Here is a 21439-nt window from a genome sequence, read left to right as displayed (position 1 = left end):
TTATCAGACAAGCGACTTTGCTTAAACATATGTTTTATGCCAGAAACTACCCCCACTATCTTGTGAATAATATTTTTGAAGAAGTGTCATCCAATAGATATACCGGACACCAACCCATACTTAATTTAGGTTTTCAACCACATACTAACTCTACTCCAGATTTGAACAGAACACACAGCTTCTGTTTACCTATAACACAAGGTATGGATAATATCAGAAATATCATCTCCAATAACTGGGACATAGTATCAGATAAACACTTAAATGCTAGGATTTTAGGTACAGCTCCTTCCTTCTCCTTTAAAAGGTCTAAGAACTTTAGAAGACATGTAGAAAACAGAGATATTTCTTTTTTAGTTTATCCTACTTCTGTTTCTGTTAATGCTGTTTAATGGTATGCATACCTGTAATGGTTATGTGGTTTGTCCTTTTACTTACAAGGGTTCTTGTTGCACTTTCACACACTGTGATTTTAATGTTGTGTTCAATAAGCACTATGATTGCCAGTCAAAATTTTAGTATATGCTAGTATTTGCACCACTTGTGATAGCTTTTACATAGGTAAAACCACTAGGAAGCTGTCTGACAGAATAAAAGAGCACCTTGGTGCTGTAAGAGGCAAAAATCATAACAATGCTCTTGCTAAACATAGTGTAGTTTGTGTCAATTTTATTAAGTTCTAATTTTTAGTACTTGAACAAATTAATTCCTTTTTTGGTAACCCAGAATTGTTGTTAGAAGTTAGAGAGTTAAAATGGCAATTACAGTTAGGTGCTGATATGTTTCCTGGCCTTAATGACAGCATCAACATCAAATGTGCCTTGAAATGGTATGATTAACTGCTGCTGTACTTCTGACATTCACATACATTGCTACTCTTAATTCTTGCACAGTATCCAGTTTCATAGAATGCACTAGTTTAAGCAGCTCATACATAGTCAATTTTATACAGGCTTTGTACATTTTATTGGTGATTTTTTAAACTGAATTCATGGTTCTGTTGGTTGTCTTGTTTACTCATAGGTCTTATTTTTATTGGTTACTGTACAGTCATATGATAGTTTTAAACTACTGTTAAGTGTCTCCTGTATTATTCCTTGTCATTCTGAAGAAGGTCTAGTATCTATAAAGACCAAAAGCTCAAGTATCCGTTTCTCCATTATTTACTGTTTATTATTTACTGTTTATTTTTTATTATACAGTCAGACTTTGACATTTTATACATTTTTACAAGTCATATGAAGTTTATATATATATATATATATATATATATATATATATATATATATATATAGATATACATACACACTAGGGTTGCCACCTTTTCAAATGGCCAAAGTGGGACATTTTTGGTACAAACATCACATTTTACAGGCCGACACATACCCACGGCCAGTAAAAAAGACAGAACTTAACTTTTTTTCCTAAATAAAAACTTATTCTTGTAGCATTTTAGTTGCTTATTCTGTTTCTTATAACATTTAGGTATTTCAGATACAGAATAACTGTTTTATGCAACTATTACATAAAATATAAGAAATAATTTTGTCCTAAAATCTCAGGACATTTGCCATTTTTACAATTTTTTGTCAGGACACAGCTGGCCAAAGTGGGACAGGGGGTAACCCTAATACGCACACACATATATGCATACATAATGTATAAGGATTCACTTTATATCCTCGAAATACTGAAATGTCGAAATTCAGCTTTTCTAAGCTATAAAATCGAATCTTTAAAACATAGAAAACTCAAAACCGCGAAATTCAAAATCTCGCACACCGGAGATTTGGAATTTCAGAGTACTACTGCACACACACACCTCATCCTCCCCACACACAAACACAAGCTCTCTACTACATAAAAGCAGGGGGGCAAGCCCTCTCGCACCACCCATATGGGGGGCTGCGCACCCCACCCTCTACTTAAATATTCCAACTCCGAGGTCGCACTACACACAAACACATATACAACACCACCACACAAGCTACATTCTGCTTGCACACACACACATCACAGCAACAAAACACACTAACACACACCACAGCCCCTACCCAAAACCCAGAACACACACACACTTACCTGAATCCGTAACCATAGCAGAACCTCAGAAGTGCGAAATTAAAAACCTCCGGTATTCAAGGTTTTGAATTTCATGCTTCTGGGTTTTCACTCTTTTCAGAATTCCACTTTATGGGCTCAAAATACTGAATTTTGACATTTCAGTATTTCGAGCTTCTAAAGTGAATCCATGTATACATGTATGTATATATGTACATCTCTCTTATATATATATATATATATATATATATATATATATATATATATACATACAAATATGTGATTGCAGACACATTTATATATAGGCTTATTTGTGGAACCGCCTGAAAATTTTGTTTCCTTTATCAAATCACTTTCTAAGGGTAAGAACAAAACTATTTCTGGAGTAACATTTTTGAGTATAACATTTCACTGTGTCCAGTGCATCAACCTGTATGCTGGAGGATTTGTTGCTTTTTGTGTTAACCAAGGAGTAAAAAAAAACATTGTATATATGTTTGAACAAAAGTAATGGCATCCTATACTCAGATGAACATGGCAGTGTGGGGCTCAGTGGTTGTTAAGGAGCCTGGGTAGGTGTTGGCGATAGAGTGGTGTGCTGTTTAGCTCTTTTCATACTTTTTATCAGGTATGATTGTATAGCACTTTTCATACTTTTTATCAGGTATGATTGTAAAGGCTCTTGTGCAGTTTTATGAGAGGCAGACATAAAAATTTAACTATGGCTGAAGACTTGTCTGTTGCCCTTAAGGAATTCTGTACTGCAAAAAACTGTCTTGTAGATACAAGACATACATTAAACAGTTAGACAAAGAGCTTGAGACCAAGAAAAAGAAAAAAAATATATATATATAATTTGCAACAAGATGTCAGTAAGGCAGTTAATCGGAAGAGAGGGAATCTGTTAAGTGCTGTTTTGCAAAATTGACTTCTGCTCTGATTGCTACCATGGAGGAAGGTTCATTGAATGAGTTGTAAGTAAATTTCTTGCCTGGGATAATCACAGGCAGTTAAACAGATCAAACAAAAGTGTTGCTCCTGAGAAAACTGCTACTAATCCTTTCATTATGATGACTATGGGGGCCAAAAGAAGGGGAGGAAGGATATATGCAAATATAAGCATTCTGGCAGGCTTTCACAGCATTTTGAATGCCATGTATCTGACTCAGATATGTGAAAATAGTGTGACTGATCTTGCTTTGAATCTTTCAAGCTATGTGATGACTGGAAATGATTGGCAACCATTGAATAAAAGCTTACATTATGTTCCAAGAGCTGATGTTAATGAATACCAAACAGCAGATCTTTGAGCTTTTTGTAGAAATAACAATCCAATTTTGGGTTCAATGTTAAAGTTTGAATAAAAATGATTTGGATACTTTTGATGTAGGACAATTTAAGAGTAAGTCTGAATTTCAACATACTTACCAGCAGCTCCATGCATAAAAGTATTTAAAAACAGATAATTATTAGTAATTTGCATGTCCTTCTAAGGAGGTTTTCAGACACTATTTCGACATAATTTGTGTAAAGAACAATTTAATTCACTTAATAGGCTGATAACATGAAGTGATTATTACACAGACAGATAAAGGGGGATTTTGCTGGGGTTTGCGGAAAAAAATGATTATATAACCAAGAAGCTGTATTAAAGTAAATGAATTATGCATTGTAGACAAGCTTGCTGTTTGATCCCACTAACATGTCCAAAAAAAAAAACAGATGAATGGCCATACCTAACTGAGGCCACTAGATATTCCATATCTAGGACTCATCTACTCTCTATCCTTCTGTATGCTTCACCATTATTCACTAATCTCAGAAAATCTGATTTAAATAAACTGGAGTCCTGCTATAACAAAATTGCAAGATTCGCTAATAACTTCCCTTACAGATCAAAGTAAATAAATCTAATTGTTACAGTAACACTCTGTTCTCCCACCAACTATCTAAGTCCTTGAATTATATGCCTCAAACAATTTTAAATTCTAGCAACACATCCAAATTTAAACTATTGCTTAAGGAACACGTAACCAAAAACTGGCTTTGCTCCTGTAATCCAGGATGGTCATTCTGTCCTTCCTTGTTCTTACAACCAAAATATCTCTTCCCTTACTAAATTCTAACATCCAAAGTATCCCTTCTATCACAGAATTCCAATTTTTGTCTACCTATCTCAAGTTCACTACAGTTTCCTCATATTCCCTCCTCCTTGTACTTCACCTCAATATTGCCTTAACTATCACTGTTTAGAACAAGTAACACTAGCATAACAACAATCAGCCATATTCTTGTTCATATACCATACATGTAGTTCATAAATATTTACCACCAAAACCATGATATTGATCTACTGATCAGTCATTTCTTTATGATGGCACACGCTTTTTATGCTAGTTTATTTCTTAGCTTTCTTTTTTCCACTTTATATTACTCTTTCAATATTTAATGTTTATGTGTAAACAATTTACTACCTTTATTTACCGAAGTTATGTATTCTTGATTGTTATCGATTTCTTGTATTGTTTTTAATGTATTTTTGTAATGAAGCTTTTCTCCCCGGGCCTCTGCTTTAAAAGGGCCACTGGCCCAGTCAGACATCCCTGATAAGCAAATGTAAAATAAAAAAATAAATATTGTGAATATTGGACAACACGTGAAGGTATTTCCCAAACCTGAAAAAGGAACTGATAGTGAGTGAGCCCAAAGCCAAATTTTATATAAATTGCCCAAGATCAATGAATGTTGTAAAAATCGGCTAAGATGACCAACGGTATCTATAAGGGGCTCATCTATCAAGCCCTTTTCTGAGTTATTTTGTGTCTGTTAGAAATATCTTCACAAAAATTCCATTGTACTCTTAAAGGACACTTTTACAACTTGTGTCTAATGTTAATGTAGCATGGAACTGGCACCTTTGTACTATGGCTGTGAAATCCCTTTGTACTGCAATACCGTACTGGCTATAATTAGGGTTTTGTGTTATTGGCTAAGTGAATGTGATTTGTATTGTGCCATGTTCAGTGATTTTCTTGTTGAAGTTACTGAACTGGTCTTAACCAATATTTTTAAAGGGTTTGTGTTATTCGCAAATGAGGGACACAGTTATGTTGGTGGCAGTCATCCCCATTTATGAGGTATATGGAGGTCGTTTGTGTATACACACACACACACACACACACACATATATATATATATATATATATATATATATATATATATATATAGATAGATATAGATATAGATATAGATATATAGATATAGGTTTCCTACAGTACATCAAGAAGTCAACTTCTTGAAGTAAATAAAAATAAAAAAAGCACAGATGTTTGAAAATGAGCTGATCACATGTACTGGCTTTCATTTTATTTTTTTTATTTTTTTATTTATTACATTGTGAGATTGTAGTACAATGCAAACTGAGGAAAATTGACTTCTCTCCACTGTGTTGTGATCTCTGAGTTGGTATATATAGTTAGCAGAAGGTGTGGGGTGCAATGGGGGGTTGCCCACTGGCAAAAAAATAGATAATTTTTGCATTCCAAATCTTTATGATTCAGAGTAGTGTGTATTCACATGTTTGTGATTTGAACTCTTGTACATGTGTGACATGCATCTGAAGTTTTGATTCTTTAAGCATCTGTCAGTTATATGATGTCCTAACTGGTATTGCTTTAGCTGATGGGATTGAAAATTTTGTCATTGCATTTTGCAGCCACATATAAACAGATTTCACTATTAGTGAAGATATTTTGGCTGCTTGAAATGCGTACCCTGTATATACTAGAAGTAAAATAAAATATGATGGTAGGGTAGCAATATGGCAGATAAATCTTAGTAAACTGAAGGAATTAACCTTCCTATGCACTCTGGTGCCTCAATCTCAGTTATAAATCACCCTGCATATGTGGGCATTAAAAATCATTTACTTGATTTCTCTTGTTAGTCAATTAAGTAACAGTTAATTCAAGGTGCTTGGCAATGTCAGCACCAAACATTAAGCTTTAGTAGTAAAATAACAGAGCTTCATTTGAACATTTGTATTCCTTGTCAGGACAGTATATGCAGGCGGTGACAATGTGCCTCACTTAAACACTCATGCTAGATATAAAACGATATACCCAGATAGTTTGCGTTATCAGTATCAGTCTATGTATGCAAAAGGTAGTGTAAAACAAACTACCTATAACTGCCCATACCTTAGTTGAATCCAATGTGGTCAAAATTCACTCAGGTAGCTTAGTTCTCGTATACGCTTCTATGATGCGCTTCTGTAGATAAGCAAAAGAATGGGCATGTAAAACAGGTATCCCTGCAAAATCTTTCTGTTCATTTAAATCAGTAAATCCAGTCTTTCGGTATGGGTGCAGCCAAAACTGCGCTTCTGTAAATAAGCAAAAGGAAAAGCATACAAAGTAGGTTTCCCTACAAAATCTTTCTGTTCATTTGAGTCAATAAATCCACTCTCTCAATGTAAGAGCAGACAGAACTGCTCTCTTAAGTACACGCAACTAGCGAAAATACTTCACTTAGAAGCTATATCTTCATGAATAGAAGGATCGACCCAACATCAATGCAATAGAGTATAGAAAAGCTTTTATTTAACAAAACGGCAAGCGCTTTCACCCAAAGGCTTCATCAGGCCATTAAACGTTACATATTCATTTAAAACTGCATCTTAAATACTTTTATAATTAATGACATCACTTCCCTCAATATCCTGTAATTACTATCATTACTAAAATACAGATGTCTTAAAGGTACATCATGATATCTATTTAATGCAGCTCTAAAGAATTAATATAAATTAAACTAATATATAAAATAGTATGTGTGTAAAAACCATGTTAATATTACAAATAGCACCATGAATACTTATAACTAATACATAAAAAATAATAAATAAACGTGATATTCTACAAGGCGTTATATAATAAATTAGATGCTGTAATAAGTGTGTGTGTACTAGAATATAAAATGAAACAGAATAAAATAAAATAATAAGAACAAAATTCAAATGATGCCATGAATACTTATTATAACTAATACATAAAAAATAATAAATAAATGTGATACTCTACAAAGCGTTATATAATAAATTAGATGCTGTAATAAGTGTGTGTGTACTAGGATATAAAATGAAATAGAATAAAATAAAATAAAATAATAAGAACAAAATTCAAATGATGTCTAAGGTATATGCACATGCTAAAATTTAAAAACAAATGCATGAATGCATAACTGGAGAATGTATGTACAATATAAAAAATATACACTGATGTGTATATGTAAAATGTATATATGCATAAATGTATATATCTAAGTAATATCTAAGTAATATATGTATTAAGAAATCTATACATGGATTTATAAAAGGTACAGATAAGGTAAAACATGTATACCATGAATAGTAATGCTAATAATATCTATTTGTGTGTATCTGAATAATGTATGTTTTATATGTATGGTATAATAAAATAAAATACATGTTAGAACGTGTATTTTATATGTATGGTATAATAAAATAAAATACATGTTAGAACGTGTATGAAAAATATATGTATATATAGTATATGAATAGTATAAGATACATATTAGAGTGTATGTGAAAAATGCATGTGTATGTAGGTGTATAGAAAGTACATATAAGATGAACCAAGTGTACTATGGATAGTAAAACCAAATATGCCCATGCTATATCATAGTAGAGGCATAGCATAAATCCACACACACATACATTTATACTTAAATATATATGCACGCATATACTATGCATGCACATCCTCCTATGCATGCTTGCACATACTAAGACATCAAATAAACACTTAAAAACATATATATTTCCATATAGGTGATCATATTCATATGCATTCCATCAAATATGCAGGCTAAGTGCATGTAATGGCTAGGAATATCATAATCCATAATATATGGAAATATCTAAACAACAAATAATAATCATAATATAAATAGATTATCTATAGATATTAAGATAAATAGATTATCTATAGATATTAAGAATGTCATCAAATGATAATGTCTACATATATATAAAAATATAAAAATTAATCAAATGTCCATAATTAAAACTCATATCATGTAATTTATTTTCTAACTCAACTATCTAACATTGCATATACAAGAAAAAAACACTAAAAAACACTAAAAAACAACATCTATGATTGCATGAGTACTACTCAAAAAACAGTGGTTATTAATATTATATGATCATTTAGTCATCTACATGGTTTAAAACAGTATTATGATTAGTAATATTAATTTATTGTTAATTATATTACTACCATTTGTTAATTTTTGTTAACTTTTAACTTCCTGGCTTTAAGCATGGGTTTGATAGGAATTCTATCATTAAGCCCTGGTTCTAAGTGTGCTCTTAAACGAATAATCCATTTGCTTTCATGTTGTTCAGTAGTGTTACGTATGGGCCCTCTTCTAATAGTGGGAACATTATCTTGCATGCAAGAAGTTAAAAGTTAACAAAAATTAACAAATGGTAGTAATATAATTAACAATAAGTTAATATTACTAATCATAATACTGTTTTAAACCATGTATATGACTAAATGATCATATAATATTAATAACCACTGTTTTTTGAGTAGTACTCATGCAATCATAGATGTTGTTTTTTAGTGTTTTTTTCTTGTATATGCAATGTTAGATAGTTGAGTTAGAAAATAAATTACATGATAATATGAGTTTTAATAATTATGGACATTTGATTAATTTTTATATTTTTATATATATGTAGACATTATCATTTGATGACATTCTTAATATCTATAGATAATCTATTTATCTTAATATCTATAGATAATCTATTTATATTATTATAAGGATTATTATTTGTTGTTTAGATATTTCCATATATTATGGATTATGATATTCCTAGCCATTACATGCACTTAGCCTGCATATTTGATGGAATGCATATGAATATGATCACCTATATGGAAATATATATGTTTTTAAGTGTTTATTTGATGTCTTAGTATGTGCAAGCATGCATAGGAGGATGTGCATGTATAGTATATGCGTGCATATATATTTAAGTATAAATGTATGTGTGTGTGGATTTATGCTATGCCTCTACTATGATATAGCATGGGCATATTTGGTTTTACTATCCATAGTACACTTGGTTCATCTTATATGTACTTTCTATACACCTACATACACATGCATTTTTCACATACACTCTAATATGTATCTTATACTATTCATATACTATATATACATATATTTTTCATACACGTTCTAACATGTATTTTATTTTATTATACCATACATATAAAACATACATTATTCAGATACACACAAATAGACATTATTAGCATTACTATTCATGGTATACATGTTTTACCTTATCTGTACCTTTTATAAATCCATGTATAGATTTATTAATACATATATTACTTAGATATTACTTAGATATATACATTTATGCATATATACATTTTACATATACACATCAGTGTATATTTTTTATATTGTACATACATTCTCCAGTTATGCATTCATGCATTTGTTTTTACATTTTAGCATGTGCATATACCTTAGACATCATTTGAATTTTGTTCTTATTTTATTTTATTTTATTTTATTCTATTTCATTTTATATCCTAGTACACACACACTTATTACAGCATCTAATTTATTATATAACGCTTTGTAGAGTAACACATTTATTTATTATTTTTTATGTATTAGTTATAATAAGTATTCATGGCATCATTTGAATTTTGTTCTTATTATTTTATTTTATTTTATTCTATTTCATTTTATATTCTACTACACACACACTTATTACAGCATCTAATTTATTATATAACGCCTTGTAGAGTATCACATTTATTTATTATTTTTTGTATTAGTTATAATAAGTATTCATGGCGCTATTTGTAATATTAACATGGTTTTTACACACATACTATTTTATATATTAGTTTTGATTTATATTAATTCTTTAGAGCTGCATTAAATAGATATCATGATGTACCTTTAAGACATCTGTATTTTAGTAATTATAGTAATTACAGGATATTGAGGGAAGTGATGTCATTAATTATAAAAGTATTTAAGATGCAGTTTTAAATGAAAATGTAACGTTTAATGGCCTAATGAAGCCTTCGGGTGAAAGCGCTTGCCGTTTTGTTAAATAAAAGCTTTTCTATACTCTATTGCATTGATGTTGGGTCGATCCTTCTATTCATGAAGATATAGCTTCTAAGTGAAGTATTTTCGCTAGTTGTGTGTACTTAAGAGAGCAGTTCTGGCTGCTCTTACATTGAGAGAGTGGATTTATTGACTCAAATGAACAGAAAGATTTTGTAGGGAAACCTACTTTGTATGCTTGTCCTTTTGCTTATTTACAGAAGCGCAGTTTTGGCTGCACCCATACCGAAAGACTGGATTTACTGATTTAAATGAACAGAAAGATTTCGCAGGGATACCTGTTTTACATGCTCATTCTTTTGCTTATCTACAGAAGCGCATCATAGAAGCATATACGAGAACTAAGCTACCTGAGTGAATTTTGACCACATTGGATTCAACTAAGGTATGGGCAGTTATAGGTAGTTTGTTTTACACTACCTTTTGCGTACATAGACTGATACTGATAACGCAAACTATCTGGGTATATCGTTTTATATCTAGCATGAGTGTTTAAGTGAGGCACATTGTCACCGCCTGCATATACTGTCCTGACAAGGAATACAAATGTTCAAATGAAGCTCTGTTATTTTACTACTAAAGCTTAATGTTTGGTGCTGACATCGCCAAGCACCTTGAATTAATTGTTACTTAATTGACTAACAAGAGAAATCAAGTAAATGATTTTTAACGCCCACATATGCAGGGTGATTTATAACTGAGATTGAGGCACCAGAGTGCATAGGAAGGTTAATTCCTTCAGTTTACTAAGATTTATCTGCCATATTGCTACCCTACCATCAGATTTCACTATTAGTTCAACAGTATCTGCACCTCAAATTCAGATTTTTGTTGTAAAATTCAGTATTGAAAAGCAGTAAGAATAAACTTTAGAAAATGACCTGCAAAATGCAGTGTATAGAAGGCCCATGAAAGCATAAATCATTATCTGTCTTATAAGGTGTTAGGAATAGGTTTCTGCAGTAATGTTGATGTACTTGGCCATGATGAAATATAGTAAGACCTCTGCTACCTTCAGAGTCAGAATTTCTTCATTCCTCCAGCAAACTGAATATAATGCTTCAAAGGTCTTAGTCCCTTTTATCACCAGTGTAATTGGCTGACTGCACTTTGGCATGCTTTATTATGGACAGTTTTGGACCATTTGTTGACATTTTTGTAATCTGGTAACTGGGTATGCTTAGTGATCAGTCCAGATTAGTCCAATCAGTTGATTAACATCCACAGAAAAAGCATGTGAAACATTACCCTGCATTATTTTGTAAGTACTTTAGTAGTGGGTAGTTTATTTCTTAACTGAACTTGCCCTTTTCTAATTTTCATGATTTTCTGCTCCACAGCAAGGAAGCTAACACACTTTGGGACTCTTTAGAAGAGCCTAATATACACGATGTAGAAGAATTTGAGGATTTATTTTCAAAGCCAAATATCCAGCAGAAGAAAAAGCCACTGTCTGAGACTTATGAAAAGAAAACAAAGGCAAAAAAGGTAAGGACTGCCATTGCATATGAATAACATTTTGAATAGCATGATCTATAAATATTGCTCTGCTTTTTCATTGCACAGGATGAGCCATATAAAAGCTTATCCTAGACAACTGCTTCAAGGAAGAAATCCATCCACAGTGAACAAAAATAATGTAATACAACTGATTTTAGTTTGTGCGTGCGTTTGTGCGTGCGTTTGTGCATGTGTATGTGCTTGTCTTTCCCCTGTCCCACCCTTACTTGTGTGCAAACTGTAACCCTACCCATGCCCTTAACTACAACCCTACACATTAGGATGTTTAAACACCCTTTCCCTAACAGTACCACTGAAAGGAGACGCACGCACTAATCACATGCCAGGTACAACACTAAAGCTATCCTTTTTCATAGCCCTTTCCTTAGCCATGGCACACGAACAATGACATATACTCATTTAATGCAATTGCTAAAATGTGTGATACCAACTTAAGTTTTGGCATTACCATACACTCCCACTTGATGTTGTAGGTTTCCATTCTTTCTGCACTCAACAACCAATGCATTCAACTAATTGTGACACAAAAGTGGTGTTCGGTAAGGTGTACATTTCATCAGTGTATTGTGTACCCCTTGTTCTGATATTGATTCACTGTAAGACTTACTTCATTATGAAAAATACAGAAGTAATTTTGTACCAGAAGCTGCTTGATAACTGAATTCTCCAAAAAAAAAATAAAATAAAATGAGGATGGCTTGCAGCCTGTGTTGTACTTACCTTAGTATGCCCCTAACCTCTGTTTCAGAGCAATGTTATATTTGGATGAAGTAATCAACATGTGTTATGTTGCATTACCCTGTAATTAGTTGCCAGCAGAAGTTGGCATTAATCCTGTCTTCCATGCCACTTAACATTAAATATTCTTCCACCTCCCCAATCCCACCTTTTTTTCTACTTTCATGTATACTTTATTGATTATTGTAAGTCATGTATTAAAATTTACTGTTACTCATGGACCTTTTTTCCTCAGGCTTCCACTTAAAAAGGACTTCTATCCAGTTGGACCTTCCCGGTAAACAAATGTTAAATAAATAAAATAAATAAATCTTGTTGAAAGCTTCTTTTGATTTTTTTTTCTCCTCACTCATTCAAGAACTATACGCTTATGTCCACAAGCTATAGCCAGAGGAGTGTCACCTGCAGAGCTCCTCAGGACTTGGTCCTGGACCTTGTGTTGATCCCCAGCTACTTATCTGAAATGAAAGCAGATGATGACTACACTGGGGGTAATGGTCCAATCCAGACTAAAAATTATTAGTTATAGGCATGTCTCAAATACAAAAAAAAAAAAAAATGCAGCATTGTTACTTTGGGGGGGGGGGAATCACAGCTGCTCCTACATTGCTGGTACCCCACTGAAACAGATGCAATTTTCAAGGACTTGTGTTGATAATAAATCTTGCTTTTGATCACCATTGTTTTGCTGTGTTTAGAAAGTTCTACTTTGTTTAGCTTATTTGTAATGATATCTATCTCCTCCAGATCAAATGACGTCTTGCTCCTTCTATACTCATTTCTTGTTAGACCTATCCTTGAATGCAGTGTCCCTTTTGGAATGCATCTCACAAAGCACCATGACCAATTTGAAAGACCATAGAGTCTGTGATAAAGAACATTTCTGGACTTCACAAATCTAAATATCCTAAAATATTGAAAGTCCTGTCCTCCCTCTACTGAGTTTCATATAAACTCCTGTGAGATGATCTCTACTAACCCTTTTGAACAGTGAAAGTCCATATCACTTTCAACTTCTTTCATATTCTGCAGAACCAGAGATCTGGCTTAACATGCACAATAAAGTTCTCAACCTCTGCTGCAAGATTAACACTAGCTGGCATGAAAACTCCTAACGGAGTGCATTTCTTCCATTTAGACTGTACTCCATTTGCAAGTCAAAGTAATACTCTGTCTACTTCCAAAACTGATTGGATGGGAGAGCATAAATTCACACCTGAGGCATGTGAAAATTATCTTTTTATGGGGGAATGATTATTAGATAGTCATGCAATATGATGGTAAATTCAGGAATAAACCTCTTGGTGGTACCTCCTTATTAATAAACATTATAACAAAAGAAGGAAAATGATGGCAAGATGTAATAAATCCCCAACCCCTTATCTCAGGACCACGTCCCAGTATGGAACTTAAGCGTACTATTACAAAATACAAAGCAGAGTATGAGCTTAAAGTCACTGTAGATACCAAAGGAAACTGCAAAACCTTCTTCATTTATGTCTGGAACTTTAACAGTAATGTCCAACAATGAAATGAGCTAATCTATAATGATGTCACATATTTCACTCCCATAGGGTGAACTCTTTTTCAACACATATTTACAGGCCTTGGCCAAAGAACTCTCCCAATTAGAGGGACAATTGGTTAAGAGGAAGACTCAGAAATTTCACAGAGATATACTTGATTATGACTGAGGTAGAACATTCGGTCTTACAAGTGTAAGATTTTAGGGAATGGCCAATAAGGGGACCAATAGGAGAAAGAGACCTAGGTCCATACTAAAACACAGAGGACCTAATCAGGAGGGAACATCTGGCAAGGATTCATCTTCAGTAACAGATCTTGACCCTTATAAGCCTTTACTACTTCACACATTTTGTTTACTTCATCTATGTTAGAGTCAATAGTTCTCTCATAATATGTGATCAGAGTATCCACAAACAGCATAGATGCTGTGTGTTGGGCCATGGCCCAATTTTGTGTTAATGTCTCATCTATTTGTCCTACCAAAGGTTTTAAACAGACACGTAGGCCTCTAGGTGTAATGTCCTTTAATTTGTATGCTTTGAATAGTTTCAAATGCCATATATTGGACCTAAGTGTCTTCATCCCTTTTGTTTGTGTCTAAAATTGACTACTACATAGATTATCCGGGTCATCCTTCTCCAACCTATCATTCCCTGAATCCAATGTTTTTAGTGCAAAAGCAGATACATTATCACAGTCTCTGAAAGACCTTCCAACAGTGTAGATAAATCCATACTAATAGAATAATACTGAAAAGCCAGGGACAGTGGACAATATACAATTATCTAAATACTAATACAGCTGTGTCTAATTGCTATCAAAAACACTCCATTGAACCCAGCCCTGCGATCCGAATCCTCTCAAGTCCAGCAAAGTATATAAAAAAAAGAAAATTGAGAAGGCCCAGACTATATTGCAACAGAAAAATGTATGTCAAAATATCTTATATACACCCTATAATCAATACCATTGCTGTACAACCAACAGTATGCTTTAAAAAATAAGAAGTAAAAAATGGAATATGATACACTTCAAGTAAGCTATAGCTCCGGTTGATACCATGTAGAGCCAAAGGATTGGTCAACCTTCATCTCAGCCAGCTCTATAAGATGTTGCCCATACTGAAATTATACATATGCTCAATATGCCTTGTGGTTTAGACCTAGACCAAAGCCATAACTGAGTCTGAAGTAGACCTCCATCTTCCCACAGATCCAATTAGTTAATGGTACTGATATCCTGGCTCAGCAATCTGTATAAGAAACTTGCCGAAGCACATAGTACAAAATCCAATAGTACATCGATCAATTCCACTTATACCTGAAAATTTTCATACATAAATACAGATGTCAAGCAATGGAATTGGAATGGATGTGCCCCACAAAGACATACAAGAAATATATATATCAAAATCTAAACAATCTGCTGCAATAGGTCCCTGACCTCAAAATAAATAAATGAATGGTTTTATCACTTGTATGTTAAAACACTTATGCCATGAAAGAAAATAAGCTCATCTGAATATTGTAGTTGAAATCAATATAAACAGCATATGTCCCCACATATTAGCAAGAACAAATGACCCAAAAGAATGAACTGTGTATACAATATCTAATCAAGCTTTTACATTGTCCTCAAATACATGACATACTGTGAAGCCTGCATAGGCTAATATGGAATAATGATTGTCAGAGCCACCTTATATAACAATCATACCATGTTATGGTAAAACATTGAAGAAAAATGTTATGGAAACACTAATCCCTGGTATATTCAGCAAACATCCAATGTTAGAGACCCAAGTGATCAAAATGTAATAAAAAATAAAATGTAAAAAAATATTCAAAAGATGGACCCAGTTACTGATCTAGCAAAAAAGATGAAAACATCACATATACGTGGTTAAAATGACAAAATCTGTCCATCCTTTCATATGCAAAATCTGATTACTAACTAAAGTCTGAGTCCGGACTGCAATAAAATCCTTAATTGTACATACGCCAATCCCGCCTGAAATGTTAATATGTTCGAAAAAAGCCTGGCCGTGAACATATAACAGTACCTTGTAATGGGCCAGCTGCAGTGGAATATCTGATTGGGAAGAAACACACACAACACCCAGATAGATGTAAAAACTCGAGCTGCTTTACTATGAATAGGCCACAAGTCCAAAAAATAGTATCTGCCAAAAAACACACCCTCTACGTGTTCAATGCACACCCTTGCAATTATAACAGTACCTAATATGAAATTGCGTCGCAGTGACTCGCATAAAAAAGAATTCACAAGCCTGTAAATCTGTTATATAGATACAAATCCATAAGTTCCTCAATGTAAATACAACAGAAAAGCATCACGTTATCCTTAGGGCCAAAATATTATCTGTCCGTTGATTCTACTCGAAAAAAGAACCATATAAAAGTAAACAACAAATATCCAGGACCTGGTAAGGTATGTGAGAGCTTGATGTAGCTGCAAAATCATTGTAATGCTAATATTAGTGCCTACCTTCTATGAGAAGTCCCCAGCACGAAAAGAAGAATGTCCAAAAAAATCATGCACGTAGGACAAGGTGCATGGGCCAAACCAAAATTGTCAAAAGAGCAAAAAAGGGTCCAGCACCAGAATAAGAGTAAATGGGCTACATTTATTGTATGATTAAAATAAAAAACAACAAATAGGCATTAAACAAAGCTCCAAGCTTGTCAATCCGTCCTGATTCCTTCCTATTTAAAATGGAGTGCCAGCCTGCTTTGTTAGCTCTATGTCCCTGGATTTTGTCTATAATTGTAAAATTAAACTTGGCAGCGAAATGGGTTAGTGTATGTTTATATAATTCATTATGAATATGTTTGGTCCTAATATCACTAAGATGTTCACTTATTCTGTGTTTTACAGGTTGTCATGTTTGCCCTACGTAGAACACAGAGCAAAAACAAGTTGCCAGGTAGATAACCCAGTCACTGCCACAATTAGCAAAACATCTAATATTAAAAATCTGTGAGGTGTTGCTGCTTGTGAATTCAGTAGTTTTGTTTATATACATGCAAAAACTGCAGTGTCCACAGGGATAGCTATCCACTAACTTGTCCCCAAACAAGGTAGTCTGTTCATCAGGTAAAGGATGTGAATGTTAGTAGTGAGTGAAGTATGAATTTCTCGTACGGCCTCGTCTATAGGAAAAAAGGCATCTTGAGGGTAGCATTTCAGCTAAATGTTCATTGGCTAATAGAATGTCCCAATGGTTCTGAATGATGTTCCTGAATTGGGAGGTGTCACTACCAAATGTAGTAACCATTCGGATATCTTGTACATTAGCCTTTCCCTTGTCCCTGTGACTATAGGTTAACAATGTGTTCCTGTCCTATTCTGTGGCAAAAGAGCTGGCCTTGTCAATGTATTGTTGTTGATAGCCCCAACTCAAGAATCTATGAGTGAGGTCCTGTTGGCTATTGCTGTAGGCTTCCTCCGAAGAACATATATGTTTGGTATGCAAAAATTGAGACTTGGGGATGTTCTGGATGATGTGTTGGGGGTGGTTGTTTGAAGCATGTAATAAACTGTTAAATTGGGGGAATTTCCTATACACTTGAGTATGAAGTGTATGATCAGACTGACAAGTAATGAGTACATCCAAAAAAGTGATTTGCTTATGATCATGGTTGAATGTAAACTGTACCCCCCATTTGTTATCATTAAGGTATTCAACAAATGCCATCAAATAACTGACATCCCCCCTCCCCATCTAGCAATCATCCAAATATCGTCTCCAGATGTCCATATTGTCCAGAAATAAATTATAACTGGCATTATAGATCAAATGTGCCTCGAAGTAGCCCATAAAGAGGTTTGCATAAATGGAAGCAAAAGATGCTCCCATGGCAGTACCCCTCAGCTGCCAAAAGCATGTCCCATGAAAATAGAAAACATTTTTTGTGAGGATGTGTTCCACTAGACAGACTAGGAAAGTATTGAAGCCCAGTTTATGTATTTGTGCTTGATCTAACCAATGTTGGATGGCCTCCAGTCCAGCCCAGTGTGGAATATTAGTATAAAGGGCTGTGACATCTAATGTACATAGGATCCAACCAGATTCCAATTGTGTATCTTGGATGATGATCAAAAATTGTGTTGTATCTTTAGTTCTGGATCTGACCAGTGGAAGAAGAGGTTTGAGATATTCTGTGAGAAAAGCAGATAAGGGTTCCGTCAAGGATCCCCAACCCAAAACAATGGGTCTGCCAGGTGGTTTGGTGGCATGTTTATGTATTTTATTCCAGCAACTTTGCAAAATTATACAAGCCATGTTTAAAATGTATCCCTGGTTTTTGACCTTTTGCCCCCCCACCAAAAAAAAAAAAATGAAATTGAAAATAAGTGCGAGAAGCTGTGCTAGATGTCTATGGCTTTACACTACTGTCATTCTATTTATAGTGTGGGTGTGGAAGTAAACTTTTATGATGGAAATGTTCTGAATTTGGCAGCTTTGTCATTATTGGCTCATGCATTTTGTTTCATTGCCTACAGTACAGCCTACTGGAAAAATGTTCAAACAATAAATTTAAAATGCGCTCTAACAAGTGTGTTGTATTATACAAGGAATTTAATTTGAGAAAGTCAAGAAGGTGCATCAAAGAAAAGAACACATGTATGTTTCTTGTTGTATGTGCAAGGGGCCAATGATTTGAAAAACAGCCCAAAGGTAATCTTTATCCACCACTGGCCAGACGCATTTTCTTTGGATGTGGTGTGGGTTTCATTGCTGTTTCAATGAATGTGAGTTTCAAGGGCAGATACATTTTAATGCCACGTCTATTTTCATTGAGAGACAGTATTGCATTATCAGATGTCTATTAGTGTTTGTGCATTGTTGTTCTGTAAAATGTAAAAATAAAATCCAAATAATCATTGTAGAAGTAAAAATAAAATCCAAATAATCATTGTAGAAGTCAAGTATGCACACATTGGTGTTTATGGTAAACTGGGTGAAATAGCCAGGTAATGGGACATTGGAATGGCTGCAGGGGACTCTGGTGCCATATTTTGATTGTCTATTCAGTTTGCATTTGAAAGTTGGTATCCCACAATTCCATTGGAGTGGGTGGGGTTACACAATTATGTATGCAAATTATATGTTAATCAGCATACAGATTTGTATCTATTTTTCATGGGCCTTGTCCAGATTTTTCATGTTTCCAGGTTGAGAGGTATGACTGGGAACTAACATTGGGTGGCATGCTGCCAGGGCACTTCTATGGGCTAGGCTTGTAAAGCCTCCTGGGCCATTAGCCTAGTACACACCCATGAACCTATGAACTTGGTCAGGACAATATAATCTTCATGCATTATACTGTTGATTCAAGGCAGGCCCAAGTGTAGATCATTAGTATACAGTGAGAATAACAGAGGGCACATGATTGAACCTTGTGGGACCCCTTGTATGATGCTTCAAGTTTGAGTCTCATTGTAAAAATCTAGTCACCTAGAAATTTCTGTTTTTAAAATAGTTCTCAAACCATTGTACCACCAATATGTGCTATATTAATTCATTAACACCTATGTAGTATAGAATGTCACACCTCTAGCAGTGTGAGGTTAGGGCTGAGGCTTCGTCCCTCTGCATCTTCTCAGTGATGTGTGTTAACCTAACCCTGTCCCTGCCCCAACCATAACCCCACACTGTACCTTACCAAAAAACCCTTCCCATAACACTGGGACTACACAAGACAAACGCATGCACACAACCATGCACTGACATGGACTACAAACATAAATGTAGCACTTTATTTAATCACAACCCTAACTTAAAAATGCACAACTTACATGCAAGTACACAACAGCTATATTCTTACCTTAACCATAGGAGGTTACTAGGCTATTGGCCCTGAGGCCCTTATAAGCCTAGCCAAGAGTTCAGCCCATGTTTAGGCAAATTAGCACCCAATGCCCCTGTCCAGCAGGGATGTGGATAGAATCTCAGGGGTATATTTTCTGTTTCCCATCCAGTTATCCAGGTTGCACTTAAAAAGGTGGGAGTGATGATGAGGGAGTCTCTGGGACACAAATCTCTCTCTCCAACAAGTCCTGTTGATGTCACACACCAGATTGAGGCCACGCGTGTGGGTTACTCGAGTGGAGCTTGACATGTGGTTATGCAGCAGTCCCATCAAGGTGGGTTCCATGATTGCCTTGTATGCCAGACAGAGGTCACCTCTGAGGAGTCTGTATGAAACTGAGAATAGGGCTTTTAGCCTATCTGTGTATGGTAGATGTTTGAAGCCTTGGATCCTCCTGGTGAGGATTCTATGTGGTCTCTCCAGCTGCTGCATGTGCTTTGCGCGGTACATGTCGAAAGGTGCATTGTACTTAACAATGGGCCTTATAAGGGAAAAATACAGGGATGTTATGACCTCCTTGTTCCTGAATGAGATACCTTTACTTATGAGGTGGTCCATGTAGAAGGCTTTCCATACCACGGAAGCATCATGGTGGTCAAAAGTCACATTACTATCAACCTGGGTGCCCAGATCCCTCACGACTGATTGAGTGCTTAGGACATTATTAATGTGATAATTTGTGGGGACGTCACTCTCCCCAAAGGGGATGATGATACATTTTTGGTATTCCGCTTGAGGCCATGTTTCTGGCACCAGTCATTTGTCTGAGTGAGACTCTATTGGAGGATGTCCACATCAGTAGGGGAATTGATGACAGTGCCCAGCTTGCAGTCATCTTCAAACTTGGTCAGCCATAGCCCACTGGTTTGGCCTGCACCTCAGAAAAGTATATCCGAATTAACAGAGGCCCAAAGACCGAACCCTGGTGTACGCCACTTGTTACTGGTCTACTGTTTGAGGTGGCTTCTCCAATTTTGACTATATGAGTTCTATCAGTGAGCTAGTTTGCTACCCATCTGGTAACATATGGATTGATGCCTAGTTGAGCGTGTTTATATTTTATGCCCAAGTGGAGAATAGTGTCAAAGGCTTTGGTCAAGGTAGGTGGTGTGCACAGTCTTCCCCTCATCCATGGCTTTGACTGTCTCAAAGTCGACCAAATTTAGCAGACATGACCTCCCCCTGACGAAGCCAAACTGTGTGGGATCAAGTGTTTGGAGGTTGCCCATGTCCTTGTTAATAAGGTCCATGATAATCTGTTCCATGGCCTTGCAGATCAGGCTAGTTAGGCTGATGGGTCTATAATTTTCTGGATCGGTGGATGCTCTACCTTTGTGTAAAGGGATGACACTGGCTGTCCGCCACTCAGCTCCACTCTACCCAAACACAATCATACATACACTCTAACCCCCTTCCAATTCCAACTAACCTGTTTCAGAGAAACAGCATTTCTAGATATCAGACATTCAACAATATCTGCCAACCCTGGGATTTGTCAA

The 21439-nt window shown here is 35.0% G+C and overlaps 1 protein-coding gene across 1 annotated transcript in view; it reads left to right on the top strand.

Annotated features, from left to right (window-relative positions):
• FMN1 (formin 1) overlaps positions 1 to 21439 on the top strand; it is a 1985060-nt gene that overhangs the window by 838013 nt on the left and 1125608 nt on the right. Inside the window, exon 5 of the mRNA XM_044074155.1 lies at positions 11598 to 11745. Within this exon, the coding sequence (XP_043930090.1) occupies positions 11598 to 11745 (148 nt within the window). The remainder of the gene's footprint in view (positions 1 to 11597; positions 11746 to 21439) is intronic.

This window comes from Protopterus annectens, chromosome 6.part0 (assembly GCF_019279795.1).
Source record: "Protopterus annectens isolate FY-2018-M chromosome 6.part0, PAN1.0, whole genome shotgun sequence".
Lineage (NCBI taxonomy): Eukaryota > Metazoa > Chordata > Ceratodontiformes > Protopteridae > Protopterus > Protopterus annectens.
Note: the sequence above shows the minus strand (reverse complement) of the source record. Positions and strands in the feature narration are given on the sequence as shown.